Source organism: Delphinapterus leucas, chromosome 13 (assembly GCF_059928025.1).
Source record: "Delphinapterus leucas isolate spDelLeu-1000000601 "Yukka" chromosome 13, BTC_Dleu_Yukka2, whole genome shotgun sequence".
In the NCBI taxonomy this organism is placed as follows: Eukaryota; Metazoa; Chordata; class Mammalia; order Artiodactyla; family Monodontidae; genus Delphinapterus; species Delphinapterus leucas.
In genome coordinates, this window is record NC_143141.1 from 65,025,115 (window position 1) to 65,045,389 (window position 20,275).

The following is a 20,275-nucleotide window of genomic DNA, read 5'->3' on the forward strand; positions in this document are numbered from 1 at the left end:
GAGGAAATCTAGTTGACTCTTGGTCAACCAGTGTGTATGAGTAAACTACACAGAATACTATACTCTAGCTTTGAATGTTTAATATACCTTGGGCTTTGGGCAGTGTTTTACAAAGGGGCTAGAGAATACTGGTTAATCCATAGGGTTGGTTAAGAGAGGATTCGTGGTGAGAACTTCTACTGTATCTTGATTATACCACCTATCTCATACTTTGCGTATTTGTTTCCTCACTAGATTGTGAGTCACCTTAAGGGTATTCTTATTTCCCTAAGGTTCAGCCGAATAACTTGCATATAGCAGTTGCTTAATATATGGTTCTTGAATGAATCATGTATTAGGTTACATTGTTACATGAATATGTATTAAATATGTGTCTCTGTATGTATACCTTGTCTCCCAGCTAAATTGTGTCCTTAAGGGCAAGTCTTGTGTCCTACACTTCTTTGATATTTACAGTGTTTGTCATTGTAATGTACAATGGTTGTCCCTTGGTGTCTGCAAAGCGTTGGTTCCAGGACCCCACCCCCATGGATACCAAAATCCACAGATGCTCAAGTCCCTCATATAAAGTGGTATAGTACTGTAAGCCCTCCATATCCACTGGCTCTGCATCTTTATGTTGGTATACAGAGGAACAGTGTATCTGTCTCTTGCTGCTAGCTATGACTTCCACTGGAAGGAGCCTTTTAGAGCAAGTTGTGTCTGAATTCTGCTGTTCAGAGCGTTGCCTGAGCCCTGCCACGTAATTCTGACAGAGCTCATTTTCAGGGATGCTGCTGGCTTCATAATTGCAGCCTGATGTTAGCTGCAGCAAATGGTGCTTGGGTTTTGGTAGTTTTGCCTGTAGGTTTGTTTTCTTCTCCCTTTGTGTGTTAAACACTGACTGCCAGGAAGTGTCTTTAGCATCATGTCCTAAGAAGTCTTTACAATCATCAGGATAATGTGACAATTTTTTCTTCTTTTCTACAGCCCATACCCTAAAATTTTATGCACAGTTCTTATTCCTTCTAAGTAGATAACAAATGGAATAGTTTTTCTGTGAAGATAAATCTAATTTTAAATAAAATATCTAGTCATCATTACTTTGTATTCTACTTTTCTTTTTGTAGTTGCATTACCAATATGTTGTGATTTCACACGTTTTTGAACTCTGTTTCTTTAAATAATAAAATAGAAATGCTTCCCTTATCCAGAATTCAGAATGAAAAGTTCTGATTTCCTTATCACTAAGCCTGCATCTTTTCATCAGAAATTAAAGTTTAGCCTTTCGGATCCATGTAGCTAGCCACCTAAGTGAGAATGAGCCCAAAAAGACTAAAATATGAAAATACGAAAGTTGCCAAAAGCTCATAGAAAATTTGTTGTGGATTAAAAAAAAAATTATGCTTTTGCTTGCAAGGTTTTTGGTTGGAACTCTAGGCACTTATTGAATACCTGGCATTCCTCCTACACTTTGGAGACACCATGGAAAACAGGCAGATATGGTTCCAGTTCACACGGAGCTTATAATCAAGCAGTGATACTTAACTTCAGGTAGACCTGAGTCCATCATACCTATGGTAATATCCACTTTGCCAGTGCCATTTTAGTTTTTCCTGTTTAAAAACCAACCAACCAGTAGTAACTACAAAAGGAACCCCCTTCTTAGCTCTTATCCATTAGTACGGTCACCCTATCCCTTATTCTCTTTCATTTCTCTGTACAGGCCACATTTACTCCCTTCAGTTTTATACTAATCTCATCTTTCTCTCTCTCAGCTTCTTTGTTCTCTTTCTCTTTTTTGGGTTATTCATTTCTCAGTCTCTTATGATCTTGCTTCCCGTTCTCCAGTCAGATAATTGTTCACCAGATTTTACTCTTTTTTCCAGTAGTTACACTTTTTTAAAAAAATAATTTTATTTTATTATTATTATTATTATTTTTCATGCCACGTGGCTTGTGGGATCTTAGTTCCCTGACCAGAGATTGAACTCACACCCTCGGCAGTAAAAGTGTGGTGTCCTAACCACTGGATCGCCAGGGAATTCCTGTCAGTAGTTACACTTTAAGTCTTCTCACTCCAGTTGATTGCTTTTATTTAGATGCCTCATAAAATTATATCTTTACTTAGTCCTGGTACTTTACACAGTTACAATTCTACATGTCTAATTTCTTGCTAAAATCTTCACCTGGGTGACTTATCACTTGAAACTCAATCGTACTTTCTAAAATCCTTCTCCCAAACCAACTTAACCTTCCTCCCCATACCCAGCCTCTCGTTTACCTTGTCTAAAAACCTAGATTCAGCTTTCACTGAACATTGTACTCTCTTGTCTTCACTATCCCAGCCGCACATCTGATTGTATAAACTCTGTGTAGTTTTAAATCCATTTAATTAATTAATTAATTTTAAATTTTATTTATTTATTTTGTGTTTGCGCCACGCAGCACGCAGGATCTTAGTTCCCTGACCAGTGATCGAACCCATGCCCCTTGCAGTGGAAGCCTGGAATCTAAACCATTGGACTGCCAGGGAAGTCCCTAAATCCATTTTCAATTATTTAATTCCTAATACTGTTGTTACCCTGGTTGAGACCCTCATCACCTCATATCTGGGTGACTGCAGCAAGGGACCTTCCTGATTTTTTACCTCTGGTCTCTCCTTTGGCCAAGGCATTCTGCACAATATTGCCTCTCAAGCTTCTAAAAATATTGATTTGTTCAAGACATTCTTTTTTTATTTTTCATTTTTTCCTGTAGAAGATTTCAAATCTCTCCATAATTCGGCTGTTTATATTTCCTACCTATTTGGTCTTTCCAAACCAAAATAATGTAATCTTGCTTTGTGCATAAGCCATGTCTACTTTTTCTTTTTTTTTTCTTTAAACCATTGCTCAAAAGGGTTTGCATCCTGGAATGTCCTTCCACCACCTCATAGTTTGTATTACTCTTTCAGATTTATGGGTTCTTTATTCAGATTTAGCTTAAGTCCCATTTCCAACATGAAGAGTTTTTAGATACCCTTAGTTTTTAGTGGTTGTTCCTTTTTTAGTACAGTTGATCCTTGAACAACACGACTTTGAACTGTGTAGGTCCACTTATACACAGATTTTTTTCAATAGTAAATACTACAGTACTACACCATCTGAGGTTGGCTGAATCTGCTGCTGAGGAACCACGGATATACAGGAACTGCCAGTATGGAGGGCCAACTATAAGCTATACAAGGATTTTTGACTACACGGAGGGGAGATGCCCCTAACCCCCTGTTGTTCAAGGGGTCAACTGTACTTGCTGTGTCATTTGGCACTTAGGCTGTGTTACCTTATACTGTTTCCTTTTTAAGAATCTGTTCACTTAATTTAACAGATATTTATTGGGTATCTGCAACATGCAAGTGACTTCTGGGGCTTGGGGATATAGCAGTCGATAGCAGAGACAGTACCTTTCCTCTTGGAGCTTTAGCAACTTCATCTGTACCCAATTAAAAAAAATTTTTTTTTTCTAGCACCTATCACAGTACATGTTAATAATGACATTGTTAGAATTGAGTTCAAATTTACAGGAAGGAGCTCCTGGACTAATAATGCAGAGCCCCCTTTCCTTCCCCTGCTGCCTTACTGCTGACCAAAATACAGATAACTTTAGAGAAGAGGATGATTATTCTGTAGGATGAGGATATCTTTTGTAAGGTGGCTGTTGTCTTGGATTCAATAATAAATTTTTAAAAAATTAGCCAAAGTAATACTGCCTTGGAAAACATTAACTCAATTGTATACCATTAGTCTCCCATGAAAAGGATGCAAATAAGTAGAATGCAAGCAAATAGAAATCTTTTTTAAAAAGAATATTCATCATCTTGGGATCAGTACTTATTCAGTTCTGTTTTTCACACATGTCATCTTTGGTTTTATAGAAGTAAAGAATGTTAAACTCGGGCTTTCCTGGTGGCGCAGTGGTTGGGAGTCTGCCTGCCGATGCAGGGTACACGGGTTCGTGCCCCGGTCTGGGAAGATCCCACATACCGCGGAGCGGCTGGACCCCTGAGCCATGGCCGCTGAGCCTGCGCGTCCCGAGCCTGTGCTCCACGATGGGAGAGGCCACAGCAGTGAGAGGCCCGTGTACTGGAAAAAAAAAAAAAAGTTAAACTCTTTCATTTTATGGTTGATGGAACTGAGGCTCAGAGCAGTTAAATAACTTTTATAAGTTACACAGATTAGTGAGAGAACCAGGAATAGGAATTTCACATCACATCAGAGAACACTGAAGTTTTGTACAATACAGTTCAATAATTGATGTATGTAGTATGGCCCTGAGTTATCAGGAAAAATTAAGTTATGTTCACTGACTTTTTTGAAAAGTGAAAGCAGGAATTTATTGATCTTTTAGATTCAGTATACTTCAAAGCTTAAATGAGTTAATTTATATCAAATATTTTTTATATACGTCTATGAGTCTTCCCTGTTTTCCCTACTTTGTGTTCTCTTTTGTTTGCTTTTCAGACTGAGTAAAGATTGTAACTCTTGACATTTTAACCTAATTTTTTATATTGGTTTTTTTGTTGTTGTTTGTTTTTTGGCCACGCCATGCAGCATGTGGGATCTTATTTCCCTGACCAGGGATTGAACCCGTGCCCCCTGCAGTGGATGCACGGAGTCTTAACCACTGGATCACCAGGGAAGTCCCTTATATTAGTTTTTTTTAAATCAGAAAATTAACGTATTATGATAATTGAAAGTCAGGTAGTTGTTAATAAAAGCTTGTTTGAACAAAACTTGACTTCCCTAGTTAAGGAATCTACTTATATTGATTTTTTTTAAGCAATGTTTTTGTAAACTTGCTATAACGTGAAATAGAGAAGAGATTTAGAGCATGAAATACTGACTAGAAACCACTAATTTTTCTACAAAAAAGAAACAATTTGAGTCCTTATTTAGAATTCAGAGTTAAATTTAGATTTTATTTTTAGAAACTGTCTAAATTTTATATTTAGCAGTTTTAAAGGAAACCAGAGCTGGACAGTGGTTAAAATGGTAAAAGCAGGTTTTAATCAGGAACCATTGAAGTAGAGGGAAAGAGACCTTAATATGGAACTGGGCTTAATCCCGATTACAACAAGGAAACGTGGGATATGTGGCCAATGAGGAGGGTGTGTGTGCGCATGTGTGTTGCGGGGCAGGGTGGGGCGGTAGGTGGATGGAAATTACTAAGAAGAACATCAGGGATCAGGGGGGTTTCTGACTAAACTGACCTTACAGGATTCTTGCTGAAGGCAGGCCAAGGTGATCAGATATCACCCAGGGGATGGTGGGGATGAGGAATTTGATTGATAATGAGGTTGGTCAGATATTGAAGGTGATGGGTTCTTGCTAAACTGATTTAGTAAGATTCTTTTGTGTTTTTAAAAAATTTTTATTTATTTATTTATTTATTTATGGCTGTATTGGGTCTTCGTTTCTGTGTGAGGGCTTTCTCTAGTTGCGGCGAGTGGGGGCCACTCTTCATCGTGGTGCACGGGCCTCTCACTGTCATGGCCTCTCTTGTTGCGGAGCACGGGCTCCAGACGCGCAGGCTTGGTAGTTGTGGCTCACCGGCCTAGTTGCTCCTTGGCATGTGGGATCTTCCCAGACCAGGGCTCGAACCCGTGTCCGCTGCATTGGCAGGCAGACTCTCAACCACTGCGCCGCCAGGGAAGCCCCTATTTAGTAAGATTCTTGATAAAATTGGGCAACGTAAAGATGGCCATGGAAATCCAAAGATTGGGTCTAATAGAAGAGAGAACTTAGAGGAGCCTGACTAAAGTTTTGTCAAGGAGAGAATCTTTGTCAGAAGAAATGATTTATTTAAAATAAGAAGAGCTAGGGACTTCCCTGGCTGGTGGTGCAGTGGTTAAGAATCCGCCTGCCAATGCAAGGTACACGGGTTCGAGCCCTGGCCCGGGAAGATCCCACATGCCGCGGAGCATCTAAGCCCGTGAGCCACAACTACTGAGCCTGCGCTCTAGAGCCTGTGAGCCATGACTACTGAAGCCCGCGCACCTAGAGCCCGTGCTCCACAACAAGAGAAGCCACCACGGTGAGAAGCCTGCACACTGCAATGAAGAGTAGCCCCCACTTGCCACAACTAGAGAAAGCCCGCGCACAGCAATGAAGACCCAACGCAGCCAAAAATAAAATAAATAAGTAAATAAAATTAAAAAAAATAATAAATAGGGCTTCCCTGGTGGCTCAGTGGTTGAGAGTCCGCCTGCCGATGCAGGGGACACAGGTTCGTGCCCCAGTCCGGAAAGATCCCACATGCCGCGGAGCGGCTGGGCCCGTGAGCCATGGCCGCTGAGCCTGTGCGTCTGGAGCCTGTGCTCCGCAACGGGAGAGGCCACAACAGTGAGAGGCCCGCGTACTGCAAAAATAAAAAATTAAAAATAAAAAATATAAAAAATAAATAAAATGCGAATAGCTGTACCTTCAAAACATAAGAAATATATAGAAAGATAAAAAGTAGATAGTACTCCTTCCTCTCCAATCCTTGTCACAAATCTGTTTAGACATAAATTCTACTAACAATCTAATGTGTGTCCCTCCAGAATTTCATGTATATACACACGTAAACACACACAGTTGGGTTTTTTATTGAACTCGCATTTGCCTTGGCAATAATTGCATCTTTACATTTTAACTTTTTCCAACTAAGATTTCTCTCTTTCCTTAAGCAGAGATATCCTGTACTTAAAATACCTAGGAATAAACTTAAGAATTTATAGGTTTTATTACTTTTGTGAGTAGGATTCTTTTTCCATTACATTTCTAACTGGTTATTTCCAATATGTGGGAAAGCTGTGCTTGTGTGTACAAAGTCATCTAGTTACCTTACAGAAATACCTTATTCTTTCTAATGTTTGGTTATTTTAGCTAGAAAAGCCAAGTGTAACTATTTCCAATATTTATTCCTCCTTTTCCAGTACTGGTTATCAATCCCAGAACTTTATATTATGATAGTGGTGCTGGAGAGTCTCCTTTTGTTCCTTTAAAAAAAAAACTTAAAAAAAAATTAAATGGAAACTGTGTAACTGTTAAGTGTGGTATTTGTTAGTGGTTTCTAAAAATTACTATCTAGGGCTTCCCTGGTGGCGCAGTGGTTGAGAATCCGCCTGACAATGCGGGGGACGGGGGTTCAAGCCCCGGTCTGGGAAGATCCCACATGCCACAGAGCAGCTAAGCCTGTGCGCCACAGCTACTGAACCTGTGTTCTAGAGCCTGCGAGCCACAACTACTGAGCCTGTGTGCCACAACTACTGAAGCCCGCATGCCTAGGGCCTGTGCTCGGCAACAAGAGGAGTCACTGCAATGAGAAGCCCACGCACGGCAGCAAAGAGTGGCCCCCGCTCACTGCAATTAGAGAAAGCCCGCGTGCAGCAACAAAGACCCAGTGCAGCCAAAAATAAATAAATAAATTTATACAAAATAAAAATTACTATCTAGCATGTTAAGGAAGTTTCTTCTTAGTTTTCTAGGAGTTGTTAACAGAAATAGATAATAAATTCTGTTAATTGATTTTTTTTTTTTTTTGTGATTCACGGGCCTCTCACTGTTGTGGACTCTCCCGTTGCGGAGCACAGGCTCCAGACGCGCAGGCTCAGCAGCCATGGGTCACGGGCCCAGCCGCTCCGTGGCATGTGGGAATTTCCCGGACCGGGGCACAAACCCATGTCCCCTGCATCGGCAGGTGGACTCTCAACCACTGTGCCACCAGGGAAGCCCTGTTAATTGATTTTTTGCATCTCCTAAGATAATATGTTATTTTTTCTCACTTATCTTACTAACGGCATAAGCCTGGTTGTGGAGTATTTTTTCTTTTGATATACTGATGTATTTGATTTGTTTATATTTTATTGATGATTTAGGATTTTTGCCTATGTATTCTTAAAGTCATTATTTTGGGTAATCTTGCTTTGAACTCAGGTGCAGAGGGTTGAGTTCTCATACTTTTCAGTTCATTGCACATTATTATTGGTCTGCACCCAGTCCCTCTCTTCTTTAATTTACTTATCCATTTTTATCTCCATTTCTCTCATATTCTCCTTCCATTGTTTTTATGTATCTTTGTAAAATATTATTTTTTCCTGTGCATGTATTTTTTAATTTACAAAAATCAAATTGTATAATTTTCTCTTACTTTTTAAAAAGATTCATCTGTGATATTTTATGAACATGAAAGCCATTACTTTTAACTGTTTGAGAATTTCTGTGACATATTAATGAGTAATGGAATTACTGGTTTGTTGGGTATATGTAGACTTAATTTAAGTAATTTGCTGATTGGTTTCCAGACTGATTGCCCTTGTCTATGTTTCCACTAGCAGTGCATGATCGCACTTTGCTGTTAACACTTGGCATTATCTAGAGTTCTAATTCTTGCTAGTCTGATAAATGTGAAGTTATATCTCCTATTTATATTAATTTGTATTTTTCTGGTTATCACTGAGATTAAGCATCTCTTCCTAAATTTGTTAGCCTTTTGGGTTTCCTCTTCTCTAATTTGCTTGTTTATATCCTTTGTAAGAGCATGGAATGTCTGTCTCTTTATTGAGATCATCTTCTATCTGTAGTCACAAGTAGGATTAGTTTTCTTTTTTCCTATAATTTATTTTTGGTAATTTTTCAGATTAGTGTTACAGTTTTAACAGGAAACAGAATGATAGTTTTACTTATTAAAGCTAAATAAATCTAATACTTGTAAAGTAGGCTAAGATGAAGTCATTGGATTTGTATTTATATTAGGAACATCACTTAAAATAACAGGCATTGTTTTATGTAATGGATTTAATTTTAAAAAGGCATCTTTTCTGGATCTTATTTTTAAAAATTAATAAAAGGAATATATATACACACACACTCTTGTAGCTACTTTAATTGTTTTGGGAAATGTTATAGTTTTGTGTGTATATGAAAACCAAGATTACCAAATATATTTCTAGTCTGGAAACTCCAGCCTTGTGTTACCTACCACCTACGTGGAATGCCCACCTTAACAGTAAAATCAGTAACATATAAACTTATATTTCAGTCTTACCCTCCTTCCTTACAAGCTCTTTTCATTATATCCTTATTGCCTTTGTATATTATTTACATATAAGGCAAAATGTCTTAATAAAAACTTAACTCTAGCATCTATGTTTTCTTCAGATCTCTGTTAGTGTACACATTTATGTTTTAAATATGATGGGTTTGTACATAGTTATTAACTATTTTGTTTTTGTTTGTGTGACAATGAAATGAGTTATGAAACACTTATTCAGAGCAATATAACATAGGAAGAGCTCAATAAAAGTTCGATTTATTAATTTTATATATTTTCATATGTGTATAAGTCCTTATACTTATTTTTAGTAATTATGTAACCAAAACAGATGTTATTTTTGCTTATCTTTCTACTTCTGCATACAAGAAAGTTCAGAAGGGACTTCAGCAAACTGTTCACATTGGTTATCTCCAGGTAATGGAATGGGGGTAAAGGAGTGATCTGTTGGTTGTTCCTGTATATCTTTATATAAAGTTTGAAATTTTTTTCCATTTTACAGTATTTTTAATAAGGAAGAATATTTTTAAAAAGCAAACAAGATATAGCTTATCAAACTGATCTCTTTATGAGTTTGGATGGGTTTGTTATAGGACAATGGTCAACATATGGCAAAATGGTCCATATTAATAATTCTCATCAAAGAAATATACATTAAAGCAATGAGGTACCCTTTTCTGTCTATGAATCTTCCTTCCTTCCTTCCTTCCTCCTTTCCTTCCTTCCTTCCTTTCTTGCTGCGTTGGGTCTTCGTTGCTGCGCACAGGCTTTCTCTAGTTGTGGTGTGTGGGCTTCTCATTGTGGTGGCTTCTCTTGTTGGAGGGCGTGAGCTCTAGGTGTGTGGCCTTCAGTAGTTGTGGCTCACAGGCTCTAGAGCGCAGGCTCAGTAGTCGTGCTGCACGGGCCTAGTTGCTCCACAGCGTGTGGGATCTTCCTGCACCAGGGCTCAAACCCATGTCCCCTGCACTGGCAGGCAGATTCCTAACCACTGCGCCACCAGGGAAGTCCCTGTCTATGAATTTTAAAAATCAATGATAACAATGCTAGGAAAGATGTTTTAAACTTTACTGTCATACATTGTTGTTTGTATTGTCAACTGGTTAGTATCTATAAGGAAACAGTTATATTTTGACCTAGTAATTCTATTTGTCGTAGTCTATCCCAGAGAAGTAAACAAAAAATTGCCTTAAAAATGTGTATACATGAAGATCATCATTGGCAATTTATTTTGTAATAGTGAAAAATTATAATATAAATGTTAAGGTGTAGTGAAACTAGTATCATCTAGGAATGCTTTTGGCTGCAGGTAAACTCTGTTAACAGTGACCTAACAACTAAAGATCATGTTTCTCACAAGTCTGGTGGTGGGTAGTCTTTTTGTCTGACATAAGCTGGTACAGTTGCTCAGTGAGGACATAAACTTTTTCTATTCTCCTCTGCCATCTTTCACCCTCAGTGTGCGGGCTTATTGTCTTTCTTCCTGTTACATTATGATTACAAGATTGCTACAGTTAGAGACATCAAGACCACAGTGAAAAGCAGCAAAAAGGTTTGTTGGTGGTTTTTTGTTTGTTTGTTTGTTTTGGAGTGAGTCTCCTTTATCAGTGAATGATAAACTTTCCCCAGAAGTACCTTCTTTCCATCCCCAGCAGACATCTCATTGGTTACTTGGATATGCATGACTATAACAGAATCTAGGAAAGCAGTCATTTGGCTTTCCAGATTCTATAGTGGGAAGTTACAAGCTAGGTAAAAAAGGGATTAGGAATGTGTGTTTTGAATAGCCATTCCACAAGATCTGCTACAATGGTTAAATAAGTTATGGTAAATTTACTTGAAGTTGTATAATAAACCCAATGAAAATGATGGTATAAAGACAGTAATAACATGGAAAGTGTTTTCATGACAAAAAGTAAGCTATAAAATTTTGCACCATGATTCCATCTACGTAGAGAAATGGATTGAGGGGAAATCAGAAGGAAATAATTCAAATGACATAAATAAAAGCAAAATTAGAGTGTATCTGAATAGCTTTGCACATTACTTTTTCTTTGGACAGTGTGGAGGAAAGGGCTGGTGTTCTTTTGTTTTGTATATCTAAAAGCAAAATTGCCAAATCATAGAGTATGTGGGTGGCTTTGTCAGCTCCCTTTTGCAAAAGAAATTTAACTAATTTACATTGCCACCATCCATATAAAGATATATCTGTATTTCATCTGCTTGTGAACATTGGGTTTTATCACTTAATTTACCTTTTTAATTTAACAGGTATATATGGGATACATCAAGGATAAAACTTTTTTAAAAATTTATGGGACAAAACTTAAAAAAAAATTCAAACTTATAGGAAAGTTCCACAAAGAGTACACAAAAATCTTCACCCAGCTTTATCAATTGTTAATATTTAAAACTGTGATAATTTGTATTTCTTATTACTATTTAGGCTCTTCAGTTTTCCGTGTAGTGATTTATCATCTGTATAAGTCTCATGGCTCTTCATCAGTCTCTCATTTATTTTTAAGTAGAATCTGGTTATTGTGTTGATTAATATTGACCTTTTTTTAAAGGTAGATTTTTTAAAGTTATTTCTTTCATTTATATTTTCTGTTACCTTTCCTTTGTAGCATATCTTATCACACATATCATATCATTATGCAAAATGTCTTGCAGTTGAATAGTTTACTACATGTATCTTAACTCTGATTATAATCATTTCTTCAGAAGTTATAAAGGCTTATGCTATATTTATAAGAATATAAAAAGCTACTCCTTAAAAAAAACAGTATTTTATGTAGATTATAAGCTCTGTGAAGGAATGGACTATGTCTGTGGTGGACTTTGTCCACCCCAGCACAGTTTCGTTACATGGTAAGCATGGAATAAATGGGTGGGTGGATTTTATTTTATTTATTTATTTATTTACTTACTTACTTACTCATTGGCTGCGTTGGATCTTCGTTGCTGTGCGTGGGCTTTCTCTAGTTGCGGCGAGCAGGGGCCACTCTTCGTTGTGGTGCGAGGGCTTCTCATTGCGGTGGCTTCTCTTGTTGCAGAGCATGGGCTCTAGGTGCACAGGCTTCAGTAATTGTGGCACGTGGGCTTCTGTAGTTGTGGCTCGCGGGCTCTAGAGTGCAGACTCAGTAGTTGTGGCACACGGGCTTAGTTGCTCCGCGGCATGTGGGATATTCCCGGACCAGGGCTTGAACCCCTGTCCCCTGCAGTGGCAGGCGGATTCTTAACCACTGCGCCACCAGGGAAGCCCCTGTGTTCCTTTTAATCCTCATGTTTTTGTCTCTATATCTTATTGGATGGAGCCTTTTCTCAAATGTCAAGGTGGACCATTTTTAAGAGTGTGGCACTCATAAACTGGTGGGAAGTCCTCTATCTCTAGACTAGCTGTTTGACATGGAGCCTTCACTACAGGATGATCAGGCCTTCACTGAAGGATGATCTGACTTAGGTGAAATGGTTTTTTTGTTGAAAGACCCCTGAATGTCATACTTAAATGGCATTTAAGTTTTTCTCTCTGAGTTTATTCAGTTTTCTAGAAAATGGTATTCTAATCATCTGCTTTGGAGAGAGCCTAGCTGCAGAGGTAGATGGAACCTGGCTAGAGAAGTAGATTATAGATCCTACCTTTTAAAGCTTTCACTTAGTCATCCTGTTTTGTTTTGTTCTTTTTGTCACTGCCTCATTCTTGCCCTCTACTATTCCTGGCATTCTGAGTCAAGACCTCTCTGTTTACATTTCTTCAGAGGCTAAATGTCTAGTATCTTGGGGAGGTGGGTTAGAAGTAGTTGTATTATTTCAGGGAGTAGAGGTGGGTTCCTGTAGGTTTGACTGCACTTCATATATTTTTATAACCTTCCCCCCTGTTTTAAGCCCTGTGACACACCTGCCCCATCTGTGTATCTCATACCTCTTAATTTCTGAGCTTTTCAAGGTGCTTTGGGGGAAACCTACTAGCTTCTCATTGAACTCCCTCTGCAGGTACTTAGGTTTCTGAGCTGCTGAGTTAGTACTCTTTCTTCATCTGTTTTCCACATTCTAAATATTTATCATCCCTTGACCCCTGTTGCCTCTGTATGTTCTCTTTGATCTTGTGGGTTTATATCTTTAAAAAAGTTATTTAATGCTCCTTGGCAAGGAGCTATTCTGTCTTGTTATGTTATGTTATTTATTTATTTATGGCCGCATTGGGTCTGCTGCTAGAGAAAGCCTGCACGCAGCAACGAAGACCGAACACAGCCAAAATAAATAAATAAAATAAATAAATAATTTTTAAATGTGGTCATAGGGTAGTTAAAAAAAAAAGAACCAAATGGAAAGTTTAATTTAAAAAAATACACTCACAATTTTTAAAAATTTATTTATGTATTTGTTTATTTATTTTTGGCTGTGTTGGGTCTTCACTGCTGCACGCAGGCTTTCTCTAGTTGCAGCGAGCAGGGGCTACACTTTGCTGCAGTGAGCGGGCTTCTCATTGCAGTGGCTTGTCTTTGTTGCAGAGCACGGGCTCTAGGTGCGTGGGCTTCAGTAGTTGTGGCACGTGTGCTCAGTAGTTGTGGCTCATGGCTCTAGAGCACAGGCTCAGTAGTTGTGGTGCACGGGCTTAGTTGCTCCACAGCATGTGGGATCTTCCCGGACCAGGGCTCAAACCCATGTCCCCTGCATTGGCAGGCGGATTCTCAACCACTGAGCCACCAGGGAAGCCCCTCTAGGTGATTCTGATGCTGAAGTTTGATGCTGCCAAGTGAAGACACTGTCTTTAGGAGAGAGGGCTAGCTAGAGGCAATGATTGTGTGCCCAGAGAAAAACAACTAGCAGCCTAGATGCAAGAGAATAATGTAATCCAAAGCTTTTCAGAGGAAATAGGTATAGTTTATATAAGACATTAAGATATAAAGCAGATAACTGAAATTTCACTGTATGCTCTTCCTTAGGTTAAGTAACCTATTTTATTGACTTCTACTTTTCATGGATTTCTCTTGTTATTTGTGAGCTTGTGCTCAATTGACAGAACCTGAAATTAGTTGTTTTCTGGCACTTTATTATAGATTTTTGTAAAAGTGAGTGCTCGTTCTCTCCCATAGCAGATGACAGAAAAACAACTGAAAAATATCCAACCCAGACTAATATTTTATGTATTTTTCTTTTTGAATATATTTTTCAGTGATTTTGTTTGCTAGTATTTTGTTGACGATTTTTGCATCTATATTCTTCAGTGATATTGGTCTGTAATTTTCTTTTTTTGTAGTATCTTTATCTGGTTTTACTATCAGGGTGATGGTGGCCTCATAGAATGAGTTTGGGAGTCTTCCTTCCTCTGCAATTATTTGGAAGAGTTTGAGAAGGATGGGTGTTAGCTCTTCTCTAAATGTTTGATAGAATTCACCTGTGAAGCCATCTGGTCCTGCACTTCTGTTTGTTGGAAGATTTTTAATCACAGTTTCAGTTTCATTATTTGTGATTGGTCTGTTCATATTTTCTGTTTCTTTGTGGTTCCATCTTGGAAGGTTATACCTTTCTAAGAATTTGTCCATTTCTTCCAGGTTGTCCATTTTATTGGCATAGAGTTGCTTGTAGTAGTCTCTTAGGAGGGTTTGTATTTCTGTGGTGTCTGTTGTAACTTCTCCTTTTTCATTTCTAATTTTATTGATTTGAGTCCTCTCCCTCTTTTTCTTGATGAGTCTGGCTAAACGTTTATCAATTTTGCTTATCTTTTCAAAGAAACAGCTTTTAGTTTTATTGATCTTTGCTATTGTTTTCTTTGTTTTTATTTCATTTATTTCTGCTCTGATCTTTATGATTTCTTTCCTTCTGCTAACTTTGGGTTTTGTTTGTTCTTCTTTCTCTAGTTCCTTTAGGTGTAATGTTAGATTGTTTATTTGAGATTTTTCTTGTTTCTTGAGGTAGGCTTGTATAGCTATAAACTTCCCTCTTAGAACTGCTTTTGCTGCATCCCATAGGTTTTGGATTGTCGTGTTTTCATTGTCATTTGTCTCTAGGTATTTTCTGATTTCCTCTTTGATTTCTTCAGTGATCTCTTGGTTATTTAGTAAAGTACTTTTTATCCTCCATGTGTTTGTGTTTTTTACGGTTTTTTCCCTGTAATTGATTTCTAATCTCATAGCGTTGTGGTCAGAAAAGATGCTGATATGATTTCAATTTTCTTAAATTTACTGAGGCTTGATTTGTGACCCAAGATGTGATCTATCCTAGAGAATGTTCCTTGCGCACTTGAGAAGAAAGTGCAATCTGCTGTTTTTGGATGGAATGTCCTATAAATATCAGTTAAATCTATCTGGTCTATTGTGTCATTTAAAGCTTCTCTTTCCTTATTTATTTTCATTTTGGATGATCTGTCCATTGGTGTAAGTGAGGTGTAAAAGTCCCCCACTATTATTGTGTTACTGTCGATTTCCTCTTTCAGTTGCCTTATGTATTGAGGTGCTCCTATGTTGGGTGCATATATATTTATAGTTGTTATATCTTCTTCTTGGATTGATTCCTTGATCATTATGTAATGTCCTTCCTTGTCTCTTGTAACACTTTATTTTAAAGTCTATTTTGTCTGATATGAGTATTGCTACTCCAGCTTTCTTTTGATTTCCATTTGCATGGGATATCTTTTTCCATCCTCTCACTTTCAGTCTGTATGTGTCCCTAGGTCTGAAGTGGGTCTCTTGTAGACAGCATATATATAGGTCTTGTTTTTGTATCCATTCAGCAAGCCTGTGTCTTTTGGTTGGAGCATTTAATCCATTCATATTTAAGGTAATTATCAATATGTATGTTCCTATTACCCTTTTCTTAATTGTTTTGGGTTTGCTTTTGTAGGTCCTTTTCTTCTCTTGTGTTTCCCACTTAGAGAAGTTCCTTTAGCATTTGTTGTAGAGGTGGTTTGGTGGTGCTGAATCCTCTTAGCTTTTGCTTGCCTGTAAAGCTTTTGATTTCTCAATTGAATCTGAATGAGATCCTTGCTGGGTAGAGTATTCTTGGTTGTAGACTCTTCCCTTTCATCACTTTAAGTATATCATGCCACTCCCTTCTGGCTTGTAGAGTTTCTGCTGAGAAATCAGCTGTTAACCTTATGGGAGTTCCCTTATACGTTTTTTGTCTTTTTTCCCTCGCTGTTTTCAGTAATTTTTCTTTGTCTTTAATTTTTGCCAATTTGATTACTATGTGTCTTGGCGTGTTTTTCCTTGGGCTTATCCTGTATGGGTCTCGCTGCGCTTCCTGGATTTGGGTGACTATTTCCTTTCCCATGTTAGGGAATTTTATCGACTGTAATGTCTTCAAATATTTTCTTGAGTCCTTTCTCTCTCTCTTCTCCTTCTGGGATGCCTATAATGTGAATGTTGTTGCGTTTAATGTTGTCCTAGAGGTCTCTTAGGCTGTCTTCATTTCTTTTCATTCGTTTTTCTTTATTCTGTTCTGCAGCAGTGAATTCCACCATTCTGTCTTCCAGGTCACTTATCTGTTCTGCCTCAATTATTCTGCTATTGATTCCTTCTAGTGTACATTTCATTTCAGTTATTGTATTGTTCATCTCTGTTTGTTTGTTCTTTAATTCTTCTAGGTCTTTGTTAAACGTTTCTTGCATCTTCTCGATCTTTGCCTCCATTCTTTTTCCGAGGTCCTGTATCATCTTCACTATCATTCTGAATTCTTTTTCTGGAAGATTGCCTATCTCCATTTCATTTAGTTGTTTTTCTGGGGTTTTATCTTGTTCCTTCATCTGGTATATAGCCCTCTGCCTTTTCATCTTGTCTATCTTTCTGTGAATGTCCTTTTCAGTGATTTTCGTTTTAAATTTTAACGCTTTTAAGATTTTAGAGTACAAGATAGTTTAAATGGTTTCAAAAAACTAAATGATACATTTAAAATAATTTAATTATTAGATATTCCCATGTTTGCAGGTAAACCTGCTTAGATATAGCAGACTTATATTCCTTATATATATCCTTTTGATAAGTTAGAATTGAAAATAATAAAGGTAAATAAATTTCCTGTTTACCATGTAGGCTTAAATTGTAAAATATCTAGTTACTATTGTTTTCATCTTTTTAAATTTCTAATGGTTAGGAAAGTGGAGGCCTAATTTTAGGTACATAATATAAAAAACTTATGGAATTTTTAACATTTATTTTCCTTGAAGATAATTCCAAACTTTTCTTTTCAAAAATATGTGCCATCACCATTAGCTTTACTAGTAGAGATAAGTGGAAGAATGATGACTTAAAATTTTAAAAAATATTTTATTTGTAATACTTAAAATCTATTTTCATACCTTATCTACTTGATCAGATTGAATCTTTAGTTTTTCTAATTTTTTCTTAAGATTTCAGTTGTATGTCTCAATCTCACTTTTGTTCCTGGAACCCTAGAAAGTTTAGGAGACTTTAATCTGTGAGAATGTTGAGGTGACAGTGTAGGCTGACACAAGTTTTCTAAAAGAAAGTGGTCAGGGCTTCCCTGGTGGCACAGTGGTTGGGAGTCCGCCTGCCGATGCAGGGGACACGGGTTTGTGCCCTGGTCTGGGAGGATCCCGCGTGCCGCGGAGTGGCTGGGCCCGTGGGCCATGGCTGCTGGGCCTGTGCGTCCGGAGCCTGTGCTCCACAACGGGAGAGGCCACAGCGGTGAGAGCCCCGCGTACCGCAAAAAAAAAAAAGAAAGTGGTCAAATTGTAGCTTCATGGAGAAGTATACCAATAAAAGAAAAAAGTAAATAACTGAATTCATCACTATTCCATATTACTGGTTAATACTGGAGGCTAGGAATATATTGGGTAACTAGAGACCTGTCTGTTTTATTTCAGAAGGAATTTTGTTGTGGTAATGTTCAGGGAGAACTTTTAAGGAGCCTTTTGGGCCATATATTTTCTGTCATGTCCTTGTTGCTAATACCTCCACTACATTGGGTGTGTGTCTTGAGTTTCTAAGTGGTGATTCATTCATGGTCTTGGACTATCACCTTAGTTCATTTGTGAGAATGCTGTCCCCTTTAGGGATACACCATTTAATCTCTTGGAGCTTATTTTTTCTCCTTTGTAGAAATAATGAATTTGGATTGAAACATCCAAGACAGGTCTACAAACTGGTGGCTTATAGTGCCATATGTGGTGAACGAGTTTTGTTTGGCTTTAAGTCTTTAAATTCTTCAGTTAAGAGACTTTTATGTGTAGCAACATACCTGTGGTACAGCACTCAGCATTTATAAAGGGCTACATGTACATTTAAAGGTAGGTTTAACTCCTGTTCCTCTCCCTCTCAGCCACCCAGTTGCTTTCTTTGGAGACATTCACATTTACTACATACTTCTGAATCATTCCAGAGTTATTACCTATGCACAGAAGCATAATGGTATGTTTACCTTTTTTTTTTTTTCAAAAACTAAATGGTTGCAAACTATATGAAATGTCTGTCTTCTTTTTTTCACTTAATCTATCTTAAATATCATTATCAATATATTTAGAGCTATCTCCTTTGTAACAACTGCATAGTATCCCTTTCTATAGATGTATCCCACTTTTCCTTCTATTTTTCTTCTTTTCTTTCTTTATTTCTGTTCTTCTTTCTTCCTACCCTTTTATTCTTCCTTTCAGTCTTTTCTTCCCTTCTGTCCACCCCCCTCCCCTGCCTTTGCAATTAAAAAGTCCGATTCAGAAAACAGTATCCTGCCATGTTAGGACAATCTGTACCTGGGACTTAATCTTTATTCTCAAAAGGAAGGATTTATACCAGCTACTATGTTTTAGACTCAGGTTGTTATTTTTTTTTAATAGATCTTTATTGGAGTATAATTATTTCACAGTACTGTGTTAGTTTCTGTTGTACACCAAAGTGAATCAGCCATATGCATGCATATGTCCCCATATCCCCTCCATCTTGAGCCTCCCTCCCATCCTCCCTATCCCACCCCTCTAGGTCATCACAAAGCACCGAGCTGATCTCCCTGTGCTGTGCTGCTGCTTCCCACTAGCTAACTATTTTACATTCGGTAGTGTATATATGTTGATGCTACTCTCACTTTGCGCCAGCTTCCCCCTCCCACCCCCTGTCCTCAAGTCCATTCTCTTTGTCTACATCTTTATTCCTGCCCTGCAACTAGGTTGATCAGTACCATTTTTTTTTTTTTTTTAGATTCCATATATATGCGTTAGAATATGGTATTTTCAGGTTGTTTTTACAGAAAGAATTAGCTTTCTTCTGTAAGAACATGTGTTTTAAGATGTTTGTTTCTAACTTTCTGAGTAGAGTTTCCGGGCGGAAAAATGTTAGAAATTGACTTTTTCTTCCTCTGTTCTTGTAGGTCTTAGTTAAGGACCTAATTTTTTTCCAATTGTATTTATAATTTATTTAACTAGTTCTCTGTAGGTGGACATTTGGATTATACATATATTCTTGTCTGTATTTTTTCAGTATATCATTTCACATATGTACAGATATATTTGAAGGATAACAGTCTAGAATTAGAATTGCTGGGTAAAGAGTATATGCATTTACCAAGATTTCCCTGGCGGCACAATGGTTAAGAATCCACCTGCCAATTCAGGGGACACAGGTTTGAGCCCTGGTTCGGGAAGATCCCGCATGCTGCGGAGCAACTAAGCCTGTGCACCACAACTACTGAGCCTGCACTCTGAAGCCTGCGAGCCACAACTGCTGAGCCCATGTGCCACAACTACTGAAGCCCATGCACCTAGGGCCTGTGCTCCGCAAGAAGAGAAGCCACTGCAGTAAGAAGCCCGCACACCTCAACGAAGAGTAGTCCCTGCTCACTGCAACTAGAGAAAGCCCATGTGCAGCAGCGAAGACCCAACACAGTCAAAAATAAATAAATAATTTTAAAAAAAGAGTATATGCATTTACAAAGTTGATAGATATTGCCAAGTTGTCCACAGTAGTGGTGAAACTGATAAACACAGCCAACATACGAATGCATTTTCCCCAATATATTGTATTATCAAATTACTGAACTTTATTAATCTGATGGAAAGGGGGAAATGTGATTACAATTTTAGTTGGCATTTCTCTTGTGAGATTGAACATCTTTTTAATGTGTTTGAGCCTTTTTATTTCCTTTCAGTCAACATGTTCTTAGTTTTTTTTTCTGTTGAGTTCTCAATCTTTTTCTTATTAATTTGTAGGTGCTCTTTATACATCAAGAAAAGCAAACTTGTGATTTGTGATGTGACTACTTTTCTGATTTTGTTTTG

The 20,275-nt window shown here is 37.8% G+C and overlaps 1 protein-coding gene across 10 annotated transcripts in view; it reads left to right on the forward strand.

Annotated features, from left to right (window-relative positions):
* STRN (striatin) overlaps positions 1–20,275 on the forward strand; it is a 108,042-nt gene that overhangs the window by 13,422 nt on the left and 74,345 nt on the right. Inside the window, exon 1 of one of the 10 annotated variants that reach the window (XM_089923280.1) lies at positions 15,491–18,419. The exons of the other annotated variants lie outside the window; for them this stretch is intronic. Within the exon in view, the coding sequence (XP_089779406.1) occupies positions 18,402–18,419 (18 nt within the window). The 5' untranslated portion in view covers positions 15,491–18,401. Of the gene's footprint in view, positions 1–15,490; positions 18,420–20,275 lie in introns of those variants that run through there. 10 annotated transcript variants of the gene reach the window in all.